The sequence below is a fragment of the Harpia harpyja genome, chromosome 4 (genome assembly GCF_026419915.1).
Source record: "Harpia harpyja isolate bHarHar1 chromosome 4, bHarHar1 primary haplotype, whole genome shotgun sequence".
Lineage (NCBI taxonomy): Eukaryota > Metazoa > Chordata > Aves > Accipitriformes > Accipitridae > Harpia > Harpia harpyja.
The window spans coordinates 25291256-25308477 of record NC_068943.1 but is presented as its reverse complement, the minus strand read 5'-3'; the positions used below and the strand labels follow the sequence as shown (position 1 = coordinate 25308477).

At 35.3% G+C, this 17222-nt stretch overlaps 1 protein-coding gene across 2 annotated transcripts in view; it reads left to right on the top strand.

Annotated features, from left to right (window-relative positions):
• Positions 1-17222, top strand: part of TDRD3 (tudor domain containing 3) — a 111322-nt gene that overhangs the window by 73481 nt on the left and 20619 nt on the right. For both annotated transcript variants that reach the window (XM_052786018.1, XM_052786019.1), the window contains 2 exons: positions 9338-10176; positions 12138-12263. In XM_052786018.1, the coding sequence (XP_052641978.1) occupies positions 9338-10176; positions 12138-12263 (965 nt within the window). The remainder of the gene's footprint in view (positions 1-9337; positions 10177-12137; positions 12264-17222) is intronic.

The window sequence follows — 17222 nt, the reverse complement described above, 5'->3', positions numbered from 1 at the left end:
GTAAGAAGAAAAACATAATTCTATGAAAACTTTGTGAAGGCTTTGTACTCCTTCAGTTGCCAAAAGTTGTGGCATATTTCCTAACATGACACACAGGGGTTTTGGTTTTGTGGTTTTTTTAACACTATGTTGGGGTTTTTTTAGCGTTATCTGAATGACCAATACATGCTCTGGTGTAGTATTCCTGAGTCATGCTTTTCTGAAAGAAGAACTTGTTAGCATTTTTGAAGAGTTCAGAAAGTGTTCTGATTATTTTCTGATTTTTTTTTTTTTAATATTTCTGCCTTTTTTTCCTTCTGAAGAAATAATAATACATGTTCTTATACTTCCTGTTATTTGGAAGTCACGGGGCTTTAAAGTGGTTGCCCAGTTTCATTTTGTTAGTTTTTATTTTCTTTACTGAATGTGTCTAGCCCATAGGATTCTGCCTCTGTTTCTATGCCAGGTTTTATTTTTATCTTGCAGAGCCAACTTCAAATGGAGTTTTTAAGAAATATATAGGCATATGCTGAATTGCAGGCTTTTTGTTTCTTTAAAAGTGCTTTTTTTTTTCTTTGTCAAGTTTGAGAAAACCTGTGCAGTCTGATGAATTGAAACACATCTTAAAAATCATTTATTGAAAGTGTTATTTTTCTGCCATTTTTATGCCTCTGTGGTTGAAAATAATCTCATTTAAATTCTTAGTTATTAGCTGTCTTAAGTTCCATGGAAACTGAGATGACGTGAGTGTTAACAGTGTTTGCAGAGTGATGATCTGCAGAGATTATACTTACTACTGTGAACTCTTTCATCATGAAGTCTGCATCCAAGTGTTTGCAGAAAACAGGATTTATATTATCAGCACCTTTTTCATTTCATTCAATCCTGTCAGTTGTTAGCAGTAGAGGCATATAGTTCTCTCTTAGTATTAGAAAAGTAGTGGTCAGAAATGAAAGGCACATCAGGGAAATTGCTAGAAACAACTCAAATATGTAATTTATATAGCCAAGAGTAAGATCTCTTCATTGATTTTTCTGCACAGTGATTGTACTAAGGAGGGCCCCGGCAAGCAGGTTTTTCTGCATTTATGTGTAGCATAGTACAGTCTCCACTGAATATAAAAGAACATTGATTGTTCTGCAGTATTTCTGGTCCCTTGCTGTCCCATATGGTCTCTAAAATCCCAGTTTGTTTTTTAGATGTTCAGAGAGATGGCCTTTGTATAGGGATATTGGTTTTAAATAAAGGAGCACACCCCTACTATTACACTAATGCATACGATCAGGAGCATGTGATTACCTGGAATGGCCATATTTATCATTATCGCAAGCATTAGGCTTCTCTACGCTTCAGACAGATTGTAATTTCTTCTAGTTGACTGAGAGTCTATGTAGAAGCAAAAACAAAAGGCAGTTTTGCTGATCTGAGATAAGTATTTTTTTAATTCTGTGCCATGCTATGTTTTCTTCAAAAATGGCTTATGTGATCTGGGGAGAAAGTGTGTGGAAAGAATTGTTTCTTTTCAAGTACATAGAGGAGTGATTTGCTTTTCTCTGTGCATCCCTTCTTGTTTTTCTTATCTAGTGTTTCTAATTGCACCTGAAACCTCAGTACTGTTGAGAATTTCTAAATTCACTTCTGGATTTGCAGTAACCAGGATAGTTGGTTCTGTTTGTGAACAGGAACTGCAGAACAGTTGTCTAATTTAATATCTTTGATTTGGTACCTTTTCATAGTTGGATTTAGACCAAGTAGGAAAACATCTATGAATTGAAATACCTTTGTATTTTTTTTAGGAGGTACTTCTCTTCGTTTTTAGAGTTAAGACAGCACATTAAGCTTTTTGTTGTTTGTTTGTCATTGTTGGTTTTTTTTTTTTAAAGTACAAATTAGTTATAAGACAGTAACGTGTTAGTCTTTTGCCCTGTAAGTGGTGTCTTGTGAGGGTTTTTTTGCATTTCATCTCCTTTTTTCAGAGTTAATGAAATATTGTTTTAAGTAATTAGAGCTGTCAAAAGTTTTAAATACCTGACTCCATGATCTGCTAGTTCTTTCATTGTAAAACATAGCATATAGTAAACATACTTTATTTAAATGAAATGCAAAGAATTAAAACAAACCAACCCGTAGTTTTATACTACATATTTATTTGTTTATTTTTAGCTGTGGATGGCTGGTGACACCTATGAAAATATTTCTGTGTTAAAATTAAGCAGTTTGAGTTTTGGTTGGCAAGAGAAACCTGCTGACTGTGAGAGATAACAAAAATAGACAAAATTGCTGTCAACTAGCTGCCTTTGCTTGCACTTGGATTATTTCTGCTACTGAACACAAAGATTTTTCCATTAATCATCATCTTATTTTTCTTTTGTTATGAGGAACAATTCATCCATCTTTGCCAACTTAAATAAGTAAACACAGGGATTATCAGGGAGAACAAAACTGTGCCAGAAACTCTGACTGTAGAATTAAGAAATAATGGACAAAATGCTGAGAACCAGGCATGTTTCAGATACTTTCTCTCTCTTCGGCTCTTAGGGACTGAGAATAGGCTGGTGCTTCCATCTGCTCAGTATCAAAAGCCCCAAAAGCTTTTGGCAGACATCTACATCTTTGAAAGACTCAGGCAAAGATTAACCCTTTCATAATTATTTATTTATTTGTTATTTAAATGGGGTAAGAAACATCATGATGGTTTTGGTTAGAGCATTGACCCAGGATGTAGAAGGCCGAAATCTTTTCAGTTTCAGACTGCGCAGAATTGCCTCTTCTGTCCTCCCAAGAGACAGGCTGTGCTTGGGGTGGACATTTCATGCTCTTCCTGTTAAACTGAACCTCCTGTGCAACAAACTACAACATTAATGGGGTCACAGAAAAAGCAAGTGAGAGGCAGCATGTCTGTGTAGTCTGTTAACAGGGCCACTTCAGGAGAAGGGAAAAGTCATAGGCTGTAGTCTTCTGTTTCTTGCTCCAACAGTTAGGCTTTGACTGAAATACAAATCTAGACATGCAGTTTTGATTTAAAGGTGGTGAATTAATTCTACTCCAAGGTTAATTGTTTCAGCAATTAAAGATCAGCATTTAAAAAAAAGAATTTTCCATTTCCAATCTCAGTTTTCTATACTCAGCTTCTAACTGCTGTATAATATTATGTCTTTCTTGGCATATAGAGTGATCAAAATTTGCTTTCCTGGTAGCTATTTATAAGACGTAATTGACCTGTATTTTATCCATCAGCTGTGTTAGCTGTGTGGATTGAGCTTTTCTAGCCTCTCATCAAAGACTTTTTTCTAGACTGCCTTCTCTCTTTTCTCAACAAACTCATTTGTCAGTATTCTTCTTCAAATATGCATTCCATAATTACAGTGCATACTCTTGTTGTGATTTGAATGATGCTCTGTAACATCAGTATCATGTGGACTCTTGGCTCTGCTCACTCTGCATCTGAGCATCTCACCTAATTTAGCTGCAGTTACCCTTATGTTTGCTGCCACCAGTGTTGTCTGCAGGAGATAAGTGACGAAAGAGGTACTGACCATGTAGGAGGGTTTGCAAACAGTCGACTTTGGCAGAGGTTTTCTTACTGTTTCATATTAACTCTTAAAAATAGGACTTTAGTGGAAAGTGAGCATTTATCACAAGCAGAAGGTTACAATCCCAAACTCTTAGGGACCCAGTCCCAGAGATATCCAAAGGGACAGGGCATTTCTGTGCTTTCAGATTTGAATTTCTGTCCTCCTACTTAACTGTTAATGCTTGAGGTAAACCAGGATGTGTGATGTATGGGGTTTTTTTGTTTTCTTTTTATATGGTAACATATTCTTTGGACAATTTGGGGCTAGTATGTCTTGTCTAATTTCAACAGTCTTTTTTCTTGTTTTAGTTTATTATGCTTTATATATTACCAAAATAAGTTAAAGGTTTGAGATACGTTGGTAATGCAGTAGAATATAATTAAATATTATTTGTTTTATTTCCTGGTCACACAATTTATTTGAATATTTTGGGGCGAGGGAAATTGGGAGGAAAAAAAAGAGTCTGACTTTTTGGAGTTAAAGGGAATTTGTAACCTTTGGAATTTACCACTTAGTAGCCATGTTTTCAACAAACATGGTGCCTTATTGACAGTAAGAGATCCAGATTGCAAAATAGTTGTTTATTATGCAGCTTTACTTTTAAAAATTGAACTTCAGTCAGTGTTAATTGTGAATATCAAGACAATAAAACTTACTTTTGTTGTAGTGTTATGTTAGCATTGGTGACATGTTAGGAGGCTTTTGTAGTTTTATTTTGTCAATAACGTCTCTTTAAATATGAGAGAAAAATACAGTGAATTTCATACACTTAAAGAGTAATAAGAAAATTACCAATTTTTGTTTCAGTCCTTTTATCCTGTAAGTTAAAGTTTGTAGTGTATACAATTGCAGAATGTTTTGGGGCTTTTTTTGCCACTTTAGTATTATCATCATCCTCCTCAGCTTGTATTTATTTTATTTCAACAGAAACATGAACTCAGGTTCCAGTTCCTTAGTGTTACTACATTTCAGAAAGAAAGATATTGATATTTATGTAACTTGACAAAGCTCTTGAGTAACTGGAATTTTACTTCATGACAGGAAATGTGTGCAAATGTATCGTTAATTTCCTTCTAATTTTTTAATCTTTTGGCCAGTTTGAGATAGAACATGCCCTGGGGACAGCTGTCTCAAAGACATGCTTCCATAAAGTTGCGTAAACCATAATTCAAGTTGTAAGGAGAAACCCAAATCATTGCCACTGGTGTGGAAAGGGCCACTGTCTTTGAGTTTAACCACATTATTAAACATGATAAAATCCACAAACTACAACTTAAATTCCACTGTGCATGGGGCAGTGCTTTTTAAATTGTGTTGGCTGGGATTTCCAACTGCAGCAGGTCCTGCTGGTTTCTGGTAAGCAAGGGAATGTGTTTGGTTCTGTATGGTCGTCTTGGGTCATCACATAGAAAAGCTAAAATGAGTAAAAAAACTGAGTGATGGTTTCAAACTGAGAAACACTATTCGTCATCTTAAAACTACCCAATAGATGACAAGAGCCTTGTCATTAATTTTGAAATAGATTTTTTCCAGGCCGCGTTCCCAAATGTCCGATTACAGTGATGATGACTGGGCTGATGCATCTGGCTGTTTGAGAGAGTAGTGTACCAAATCTTCTTGTCAAATGCCAAATTAATATTTGTTTGTCACTGCCCCGTAGGAACTGTTACTTTTCCGGGAACATTAGCTAATACTTTGTTGGAGGTGGGGCAAGAAGAAGTAGAAGCAAGGAACAGCAGCTGCAATAGACAATCTGTGAATAACATACCTCATTGCTTAACTTTTTCTATAGAAGAAGCTTTAGATTCTCTTCAGTTTTTTGGTGATCAGGCCAGACAGCACAAATTCATGAAGAACCTGTAATATTCTCATCTCTAGGCTTTTTTCATTGGTGACTGTTTACAAAGAAACATTTACTGTCATTTGGCAGTTTCTGTTTGTGAATGGGTTGTGCTTGAACATTAAACAATCAGTTAATGTGTCCTGCTCATTCAAGGCTGTTGCATATGATGTGGTCTCCTGGGAAGCTTTTAGCACAATAACTGCATCTGTGTAGAATACATCAGTTAACTAGGTTTTGCATATCTTAAGGTTAGAGTAGAAAAATGTCAGGTGTTGTGTGAGCAGCTTTTGCATGTCACAGTAAATAGACCTAGAAAAACAATGCTTACGTTCACTGTTTTGAAATTCTCTGGTCTCTTTCTATGCTAACACAGTATTATTTAAATTTTCCCATAATATTTAAAAAAAATTCTGTAACTGAAAGTTCCAACACACTTTAAAGTCAGCTTGTTGCTTTTGTATCATGATCACATTATGTTGGGTAGAAATTATCTGATCATCCAATAGTCCTACTTTTGCAATTGATAGATTAGAAATATGTTGTTGTTAAGTAGATCTGCAACAGATGGCCTTTTCTATTAACATACTGCTAAAATTTCTGTTGCTTGAAGAAAGGAGATAATAGGAGTTCTTCCTAACAACTTAGTTCTGGGTGGAGCTATTCATGCCAATGTTTAAATGTGTTGCTATTTTTTCTTAGCAGTTACTCTGTTTTAAATATTCATGGAATAGCGGGTTATAACTCTAAAGTCCTATTTTACAGGTAATTCTTGTTAAGTAAATGAACAGCATTTGAGTTCCGAATTATTTCTTTCTAGATTTTCAAGATCAATATTGCCTTTCTAAAGACAGAAAATATTGTCTCACATGAGAATGCTTGTAACTTTTTATTGGAAAGCAGGTCAAAGAGGTGGAAGAAGGGTAGAATGAGAAAATCTCTGCAGCTGTGCGACGGAAGTAGGTTGCTCGGAGATCTAGTATATGCAGATTTTTTGGTGTCTAGTAAAACTAGTTATTTTCATTAAGGTGCCTTTAGACAGTAGCTAAAATTACTTATTACATGCTATGAAATTGAATAGAAATTTCAGTGAACCTTTTCCAATTATAGAATAATATGTATATGTTTCAGTTTTCCCTCAAGGCTTTAACTAAATTATTATAACTGCTCTGCATGCTTTGGGGATAAGTCTTGCAGTTGTACAGAGTCCTTGTATGTACTAGATGCTGTCTGAGGTGACTACCCATTTCAGCCCAGAAAATGTTTCTTCATTTAGAAAAAGGTCAAAGGACAGCCCTCAAGAGGAACCATTTAAATTCTAAGTCAATCCTAAAATCCTGCCAACTAGCAAAATATTAGCATGCCCAATCTAGTCTTTAGCCCATTTTTACTTTCACCATTGGAACAACTTTCCCCTGTGCAAGTGACTTTGTTTAATGAATTTCATGTTACAGAATATTAAATAAGATGATTTATAATGAAGTATTTTAGAATTTTATACACATTTTTCTTTAATGGTGTATACAAGGCAGTAAACATTCAGAGGTCATCAAACAGTTCAGTCATTTCATGTGTAGTTAACATTAGGGATAGACATGAGAGTTTAGGTTGGGAATAGGAAGAGTGGAAGCCCAAGGATTTTACTACCAGAGGAGATGAGGTATAAATTAAGAATGTCATGAAGGAAGACTGTTAATTAATTAGGAAGATAAACCTTTCTAGACAACAGGAAATCTAGAAAATTGGTATGTATTATACAGAAGTGGGAAAGTGTAATGAAGATGCTTACAGAAAAGTTACAGATACAAAACAAAGACAGCCAGTATTTTCATGTTCCATTTGTAAAGGAGAGATAAAGAGGTACTTTTAAACTTGAAGGATTTCATCTAAAAAAAAAAAAAATTTTAAGTGTTACAAGATTTAAAAAGAAAATGAGTATTTATGAAACTCTTGGTTCTGAGTAGTATGTATTTACATATTCATGCATTAAAAACATTGGTTTCAAAGTAATAAATTTTGCAGTAAAATGTGTTTTTTTTATCAAGATTACAATCAAGCTAAGCCTCATGTATGCTTATGTCACTTTAAAAAAAAAACCCAAACCACTAGGTCATTTTAGTCAAACCTTTTTGACTTCTAAAAGTTAGGGTAAATCAAGTGTATGTAAAAATAAAACTAGTTTCTTATTAGCCAATTTAGTCAATTAAATTGATAAAGATTCTGTGAGCTATTAATAATAATATGATGCAAGGAAGTTTGGGTTTTTTTTTAAAAAAAAGCTAAAATTTACATTTTAATTTTAACTCTCACCATGTGACAAGTAATTATGAAAATTGATACATTTGTTGTCAGGTGTCAGCATTCATTGTTTCTAGTGGTAACATGTAAACTGGAGTTCTTAGTTTTTCCTTCCCATAGGAGTGTGTTCAGGGCCAGGCAGCAGAGAGCCTGAGTGCGTAGTCCCACCAGACCCGTGCACGCACACCAGACTACGCACACAATACATCTGTGGCCAACTGCCATGGATGGACATGGGCAAGCGAATGACACCTTTGCAGGCACAAAATTGCTCATATAAACATGAATCACTCTAATGGGTTTATGCCTTCCCTTTCGATCAGGTTCAAAGTCTGTTAGCAGCCCTCATACCCAGCCACCCACGTGCACGCGCTCACATGGGTCTCTCCTGGCCCCTAGACCCTTGACCTCTGGTACCCACCTCAGACGCCTCTTGTCCAACTTGCTGGCTAGTACAACCTGAAGTTCGCAGGAGGGTTGCACGAGCGTACTTACGTAGGTCTGTCCCAGTATCTAAGCCCAGACCTGCGGTCTCCCTGGTAGGTGGCCTTCAGACCTGTGGTCTCTCCAGTATTCAGCTGCCAGGTCTTTCTTGTCCCACTTACCAGCTTATCCTGTCTCAAGTTCGCCAGCAGGTTTAAAAACATTTCCCCTCATGCACAGAATAGAGAACTTAATCACACAGAAGATTTTTAGAAACTAATTTGATAAGGAGGTGAGACAGGCTACAGTGATCACTTGGACGATTTGGCCTGGCAAGTGTATTGACCAGCAGCCTGCTTACTTGCAACTGTCCTGTTTAATCTCATTCCTTCTTTATTTTCTCATGCTTATTCCTCCTGGATTAATCTTGATCTTTCCTCTCCTTTGGTTCTTCACGTAAACATCCCATTAAAAATTCCATTTTTGCCTAAAAAGAATATAATTCCATAAAAAGTTTCACAGATCCCGACAATTCCCCTTCTCCGGAGCATCCCATAGCAAGTTTGCTCTTCCTCATGAGATCCATGATCATCTTGTTTTTCTTCTCATCAGTTAGTTCTGGTTAAATCTCTTAAAGGTAGTGCTTGAGCAGTTCCTGTTATGGCTCATTGATCAGGGTCTCCAGAGTTGTGGGCTTTGTTACTATTCCCGTTATCTACGGTTTGTCAGCTGTGTTCATTTTATCACTTCTATTTCTTGCCTTTGTCTTTTATGCTGAATAGCTGTTAACAAGTTATTTTTACAGAAAGTTTCAATTCAGTTTAAAAGTATTCCTTTTTTCTCCTCGTTTTCCTCCCTCTTCCTTTCTCCGTGTTGGAATTCTATTTTTCTGTCTTAAATGGCTGTTATTCAAGTGAGTTACTGATGTCCGTAGGGAGAAATCAGTAACCTCCTGGAAATTATGCCCAGCTTTTCTCATACTGGTAGGTGGTTCAGTTCTAAGTACAGCCCAGAGTAGTGTATGTTTTCCAATAACTAGGAATTACCATTCAAATGTCTCTGCTAAATTTTCTGTGTACCATTTAATTTCTGTATCACAAAGGTAAATACTGCATACTTTTCTAAATGATACTGTTGCTTTACCAGTTAGGGTCTGAAACACTATTTCTAAAATACATTTGTGTGGATATGTTAATAATTGAAATAATTTTTTTCTTTGTAGAACCAAAATTGCAATTTCAGCCACCACATCAAGTACAGCACAAAGTTATGAATACAGAACAGAATGGCATCAAAGAGAATCATTCAAGACACATTTCTCGCAATGACATGAGACAACCAAGGAATGAGAAACCCCCTCGTTTTCAAAGGGATATTCAAAATTCAAGGCAGGCTTTGGAAAGTGGTGGCTTACCAAGAAACAGAGGTCCTGAAAGGCACAACTCTTTAGAACATTGGACAGATGAAAAAAATAAAAGTGACAGACATTATCCTAGAAATGATAGGCCAAAGGATTTGGGTTATTCCGTAGCCACTCACCAGAGTGATATTACTTTCAAAAAAAGGGATAACAATATGCAAAACAGAGTAGGAAAAGGGGTGTCTTTCACAGAATTCAAGGAGAACTCTGCTGTTCAAGATACTACAGACAACAATAACCAGAAACGTGGGAAAAGGGAAAACCAAATACATAATTCTGAAAATTTTTGTGATAGGAAGGCACGAACAATAAGTAGTGAAGCCTTTATGGTAAAAACTGAGCAACATTTTGGTGTTAACAATGATTACCAAAATTCTGGTAGAACTGATAATTTTAATGCTGTACCAAATGGAGATACTGAGCATCATCAGAAAGGAAGACGAGTAGGACCTATCAAATCATCAGGACCCACTACAATACCATGTTTTGATGATAAAATGTTGTATTACAACACCGGTCCCAAAAGGAGATCTGGGCCCATCAAACCAGAGAAAATATTAGAACCATCGATTCACACGGAATATGGAAAAAGTTGGAGACCAGGGGATGAATGTTTTGCTCTGTATTGGGAAGACAACAAGGTATGCCTTTGTCAAATGAGAAGTACCTCAAATTGTACCTTTATTGTTTTCTTACGTACATGTGGGAGATATAGCATGCTAGCGCAGAGACACAGGCTTTGTTCATAGGTGCGTAGTGTGCTTCTTGGCTAGCTGCTTCTTCTATTTTTTTTATTATTTATGAGATATGTCTCTTATATTCATTTCATGAAACTTTAAGTGCTTAAATTAAGTCATCTTGAAGGTGATTGTTTCTCTCATTTAGGTGGAGTTTAGGATGACTAAGCTTCTAACTGAAGCATTTGACTTAAGTGCTGATAATTTGAAAGGATGAATATGGAGCTAGGTGCCCGTATTCTTTTCCAAGGAACAAGAAACAGGATGCTGTGCTATCTAGAATAGTCTGTAATGGTAGATGTGTAATGCCTTTTTCTACAATAAGTCAGCATGCAACCTTTACTAGTGCAAGGGAAGACCAGAGTCTGCAGGAATGGGGCTGTTTGAAATAAAAGAGGGAGTTTTTCAATTGTTACAGAAAGGAAACAGCAAAAGGCTTATTTTTTATTATCACTAGTAGACTATTAGCTGAAGAATTTGTGCAACAAATAAGTTATGCTGCATGATGGTTTTTGTTTTACTGATTTTTAAAGTTTAAATACTTCCTCTTCAGCTGTTTTTCCTATTAATAAGTTTTCTCTTGCAGCAAGTCACTTTCCTTTCATCTTCTCCTTTGCTAAAAAGTTTTTGATTATTTTCTTTGAATTTTTTATTACCTGTTCAGGAGTTTTCTGTCACTCTTCTTGGGTAGTTTCTTCAGGTTTCGACCCTTTCTGATAGTCTGAGAACTACCTTAGATATTATTGTTCTTTGAATAGGTTTTATTCCCACCATTTTCTGTCTTTTTGTTGTTGTTGTTTACTTTTTGTTATTTATTTAAGGTTTTTTTCCTTTTTTGTCTTTTTTTACAGGAAGTAGGTAGTGTTAGCTCAGCAGCATGACTTTATTTTTCTCTCTTTTGTTTTTATGACTAAAACATGGTAAGGCATGCAAAATTTTTGGTAGTGGCAACTTATAGTGAGTTGACTCTGAAATAGGAATATGTAGCTTGGGTGGACGGATTAGTGAAATATAATGGCATATTATGGAATTGTTTCCTATTTTGAGAAGCATATTTGCATTACTGGGAGATGAGTTTTCGTAATTCTGGAGAGCATGAAACTTGCAAAATAAGTAGGTAGGAGGTAATCCCAGACTGTTACCTTAAAAGTATTCATCACATTAGAAGGGTTTTTTTTGAGGGTTATTGGTTTTTTAGGTAGTTACAATAAATGCTGCCACTCACATTGAGGACAATTTTGGAATGCATTGATAAAATACATACTGAGCTTAACCACGTTAGGAGGCAGTGATTTCTTTGTGTTCAGTAAGATAAAAGTGATTGAATATCTTGAAGAAAGCTGATCTGTGTTTGCATAAATGTCAAAAAATCAAGTTTTGTGTTTAGAAAAAGGACTTTCTGAAGGGACAGTTTTATCGTATTTCTATCATATTATGTATTAAAATAGGTATATATTAGTATGTACAGCATATGTGGCTTATAGGCATCGATACGTGTATTTTAAGAAGTCTTACAGTTACACTTCTCTGTATACAACAGCATTTGTGTTAGTGATGAATTTGTTCTGCTTTCAGAGAAATGAAAACAAGTCTTTTAAATGTTCAGTCTAATTCCATAAGCTGCATATTTTCTTAATGAGTATTCTAAATACATTCTACCATGTCCTTGCAGTCTATCATGTTGAAGGTTAATATATTCGGTTTAATAGCTGGTACAAATCTTATTCAAAAAATAATACTGACTAAGACTAAAAATATATATATATACATATATACACACACACATATTTATGAAAAGGTAGTTCTTAAACTGTTTGTGATATTTCAGGTAGTATTTTATGACCTTTGAAAATTTCTCTTTTAAGTTCTACCGGGCAGAAATTGAAGCTCTCCATTCTTCTGGGACAACTGCAGTTGTTAAATTCTGTGATTATGGAAATTATGAAGAGGTACTTCTCAGCAACATCAGGCCTGTTCATGCAGACACATGGGTACGTGATAACAAATTGTATTAAAAAATACAAACTACATAGTCTGTACAAAATATGTAACCCTTCAGAAACTAATGCCTACTCATGCAAAGAGTGCTAATTGCATGTGTAGAAAAATAGTTAAGTGAATACATGAACAAAATCTCAACTTTTAGTTGTCTATATGAAACTTCATAAAAGTGTATTATCATATGGTATTCTTCCTGTATAATAAATTTCAATTGTATTGTTTGAAAATAATTGACCTGTCAGCCAAACAGTTTTATGCATATTTTCTCTCTAAGAGTTGTTGCTTACTCTATTAAACACAGTTTTCTGTGTTGTATGTTGTTCTGTAAAGGTTAGGAAACAGTCTTTTAAAATATATATTCTGAAGGTTTTTACTACGTGTGTATGTCTGGCTAAAAATAGATATCTGTATCACTTTATTTTGTATCATGATTTTATTCTTGTTTCAATGATTTCTTCTTTGCCAAATATTGTGATGGAGGTGTATGCCTTGAAATCTGTTTTATGAGGTTTAGAATGTATTAGCCTTATGGAAGTTGGAAATTTCAAAAGGCTTTATTTGTGTATGTAATGGAAATAGAGGTACGTTTTGATTTAAAAAAAAAAGAAATCAGGAGTGCACAATTCTTTGCTGTTTACTCTTACTAGAAAAAGCTGCACAAAAAGTATTCGTATTTGTATATTGATTCCTTAATGATGAGTTGACTGTGCTTATTTTAATTTCTTAACTGTGGGTCATACAGCCACGTTACTACTGTTGCAGAAGCTGAACAGTCAAGTACTGTTTCCTGCCAGTGGTCTTTTAACTTGTGGTGTTGCCTGTAGATCTCAGATGCCCTTATGGCCTCTGAGATATCCTTTTCGTACTTAAAAAGATATCTGAAGCTCTTCTCAGCTGATGCACTGCTGTTTCTGTGAAAATTTACCCTCCCCCCCCTTTTTTTTTCTTCCTTCTTTTTATCCCATTAACTGAACTGTAAGGTGCTGGTTTCTTACTGTATGATTGTAGTTATTTTGACCCTTTTTCTGGGTTAATTATCATCCTTTTCTTGGTGCTTTTGATTACAGTCTTGAGGAGTGGCTTTTATTTTACTTCAACCCTCTGAAAGTTAGCTCTCGCATTCTAAGAACTTGGCCTGGCGTTAAGACTGAGTTGATCTAGTAGTGAGGTGCCAACCTGAAGCAGTGGTTATTCTTCCTGCCTCTTCTGCCTATCTCTGACCACATGTTCTTCCTCCTCCCTCTCCTCCCATGTTGGATCATCAGTCACGTAGCCACAGGATGAGTCGAATGAGATAGACCACTTTTTTGTTCCCCCCCAGGTTGGTTTGGTTTTTTTCAGAGTTAGTTTGTTAAAGCTGACACAAGATGGTGGGACAATGGATGGAGAGGCAATTCTGCCACTGAAGTAGCATAGTCCTAACATCATGCTGCATCCTGATCTAGTCATTGAGGCTTCCTCAGTTGTTACTGGGGAGAAATAAGGATTTTCCAAGGATTTCCAGTCCATTCAGGAATGAAAGATACCTTTCTCAAGGTTCTTTTTTCTCTCAAGGGAGCCTAGGTGAATGGCGTAAACTCAAACAACTAAATTTAGATCGTTATAGTTATATAAGATAAGTGCCAACCAACATCTTCACAGTAAACAAAAATTTTATGGTTTCTTTCCCAGGTTTTACTGTGTTGTTTCTAAAAAGTCCTTGCACCTATAGGATTTTTGCAGAAAGTTGATTAGGACCTTGCTTTTCACTTTTTTGTGTTTGGATGCTAACTCTAGTCCTTATTATGCATTTGCAGTTCTTAATCACCCATTGGAGTCATGCTCTGATACTCAGGTTTGTCTTTTAAGCTGAACACTGTTGGTCACTTTTCTTTGTCTCTGTTCATATTAATATATCAATCTAGAAAGCACACACAAATGCAAAATGAATTTCTCATGCTGCTTAATACTTAATTCTTTGTCATAAGATTTAAGTAACTTTCTGATGCTTCCTCTTTACAAGAGAACAAAACATTTTAAACTGACTTCAATAATTACTTTTCTTTCACTGATCAATATTATCAGGAAGAATGAACTTGTTTTATTAGAATTGTTATGCTGAGTTTTATTTCAGTCTTTCCAGGTAATTTCCAGATGACTAAGTCTTTCTTAGCTATCTGTCCTGAAGACTTGTTACTAATGTAGAAATATACTGTACGTGAGTTCTGATGTCCTAATATTGCCAGTTTTTCAGACTCGTTTTTGAAAGAGTTGTTGGTATTTAGAAAAGATTTAGTGAATTGAATTAAAGGCATAAATTTAGTCTATATGTTAGAATCAATTATTCTTTACTGTTTTCTCCAGCACACTTTTTGGTACTCATGTGCTGAATTCAAATTTTTTTTCCAACAAATATAAACTGGTGAAAGTATACTACTGGGAGGAAGGAAGAAAAAAATAAAGGCAAAAAGTTGCTCAACTAGTGACTGACTTGAAAAAACAGCCAAAATATCACAGTGACCTTATTTTGCTGACATGACCTATTGCTTAAGCACCTGAGGTTCTGGTCTACTTTTGGCAACTTTCATAATTATAAAAAATAGTAAATTAATGGAAATTCTTTACATTGTTAGTAGGTTTAAAATAAATTTTGCGTCACCCCCTGCTAGTTAACATTCTGCTCTCTATTCCTGCTGTCTAATACTGAACTGTACTGCATTAGTACAAGTTTTGTGGGTTTGGTGGTTTTTGTTTGGGTTTTGTTGTTGTTGTTTGATTTTTTTTTTTTTTTTTTTTTCCTTGACTGTAGATCGAACCTGCCTGATATTCTCAGGATACATTGTGCTTTCCACTTTAATGGAAAAAGTGTTACTAGATGATCTTAAGACTCCTTGATAATTGATTGTATACTGTCCATCACCCAGTTTGCCCTGAGTCCTTGTAAGTTTTCAGTCCCTCTGACACGTAACATGCTGCTATTTATCTTTCTGATGGCTAGAACTGTAGAAGATGAAGCTGTGTTTTATATGAGATAAATCAAAAACCTAGCGGGAAATTTTTTTTTTTTTTCCCAATAATCACATACAATACCCATATAAATATATGTAAGAACACTAAAACTGTTTGGTTTTTTTTTCCTTAGTGCTTGCAAAATATGTCTTGGGTATGCAATTCATAGATATTTTTAATAATAAAATTACTTTTGGATTCCACTGTTTTAGAGTTCTTCTAAGTACTTGTATGTAACTCTACAATACTGTATCCTTCTATTTCCCTCAATGTAGCAGGGGTCACTTAATGAAAATATAATCCCAATGAAAAAATTCACTGAAAAGCCATTGTAGAAATAAGAACTGCTTGTTTTTCTTGTAAAATATATAAGATTACACTAATAACTGAAAAGCATGGAACGTTAAGGGCCTTCCTGACTCACTTAATAGTTTGTTCTGTGGAAAAAAAAATTAAATAAAGGCAAGATAATACTTTAAACTTTAAGTCTTAATTTTATTCTCTAACTTGCAGGATTTTTTTTCCTTAATAAATTATGAAAATGTGTAGCCTAAGTGCTTACCTTATGACATTTTTCCCCAAAGCCTAGTACTGGCTTTCCTTTTTCCATTCTGCATTTCCCTGGTCATGTGACAGGCCTTGTTCCACCATTTATACTACGATTACCCTTCTTCTTTTGTTTCTTTTTATTATATGAAAGAAATAAAGACTGTAGTCTTCCCACCTGTATATGTTATGGCCTTATTCTGATTGCTCTCAAAACAAGCTGGAATTCATATGAATTCTTTGCTTACAGTAATTCACTTAAAAATACTAGTATGAAGTGAAGTCTGTAGTTTAGCTTAGTTTCCAGTTCCTGTATGTTGCACTGTATTTCTGCCTAAAGAGGTAAGAAGGCAAAAATTATTATTAAGGTATGTATAATCCTAGTTTTTGTATAATTTGTTTTGTTCCGTGGAGACTGAAAATGTACTTTGCAGCTTTCCTCAAGTCATTCCTTCAGTAAAGAACGAGTTGAGGAAAGAAAATAGCAAAGGGTCTTGGATTACAGTTAATTCATGCCAGCAGACATTTGAGAGCTCGAATTTGGTAACGTTGTGTCTTGTACCTCACAGAGCTCTAAGAGCTTCTACAGGTGTTGAATTATATTAAATCAAACTGTAATTCAGGGCTTCCCCTGTTTCAGGTAAGTAAAGAAGTAAACTCCTGTGAGTTTTCTGAAGGTGTTCAAACCTCTCTCCAGCAATGTAAAAAGCACTGAAACCCACTAAATGGTAAAGGCTTACAGCCGCCTCTTTAAGCTGGAGAGAACTTTTGCCTATCTGTTTTATCGAGGTTTTGAACTCATTCCAGTGTCTTGATTTACAGCAGGCAAATACTTACATGAAGAATTGGGTGCCATTTCTTTATGGCTCTTTGGCCTGGACAGCCTTGGCATCACACCGTGATCTTTTTGTGTTGTGTGTCAAGCAGGAAGTCTTTCCCATTGAATAGTTAAGTAGGTGCAGTAGATAAATGTGTCTTGGCTGGATTGCTTATCTAGCTTCTGTCCTCATTGACTATACTAAAAACAAGGCTGTTAAAAGATAATTGTACAGCCTACTACCAGTTCTAAGATTGCTGTAGAAAAAATGTCCCTAAATAGTTGCATCAGACAAGAATTTGATGGCTTTAGTTCTTTGACTCGTGTACTGTTAGGAGAATCTGTAGAATAATTTTACAGTTCATAATTACTCATTGACTAAATTAATTAAATGAAGGCAGAGTTTTTTGGACTACCCTTCCTCCTGAGTGGTGGTGCATATTTAATTAATTTTAATCTAAAAAGTTACTAGTGTGGATTCTAGTTTCCACAAAAGGCTGTCTTTCTGCTTCATTAGAACACTTAAGATTTAGGCAGTTATTTTGTTGGGATGTGCCTCATTTTCCATCTCACCAATATATGGTGCTTTCAGTTGCCT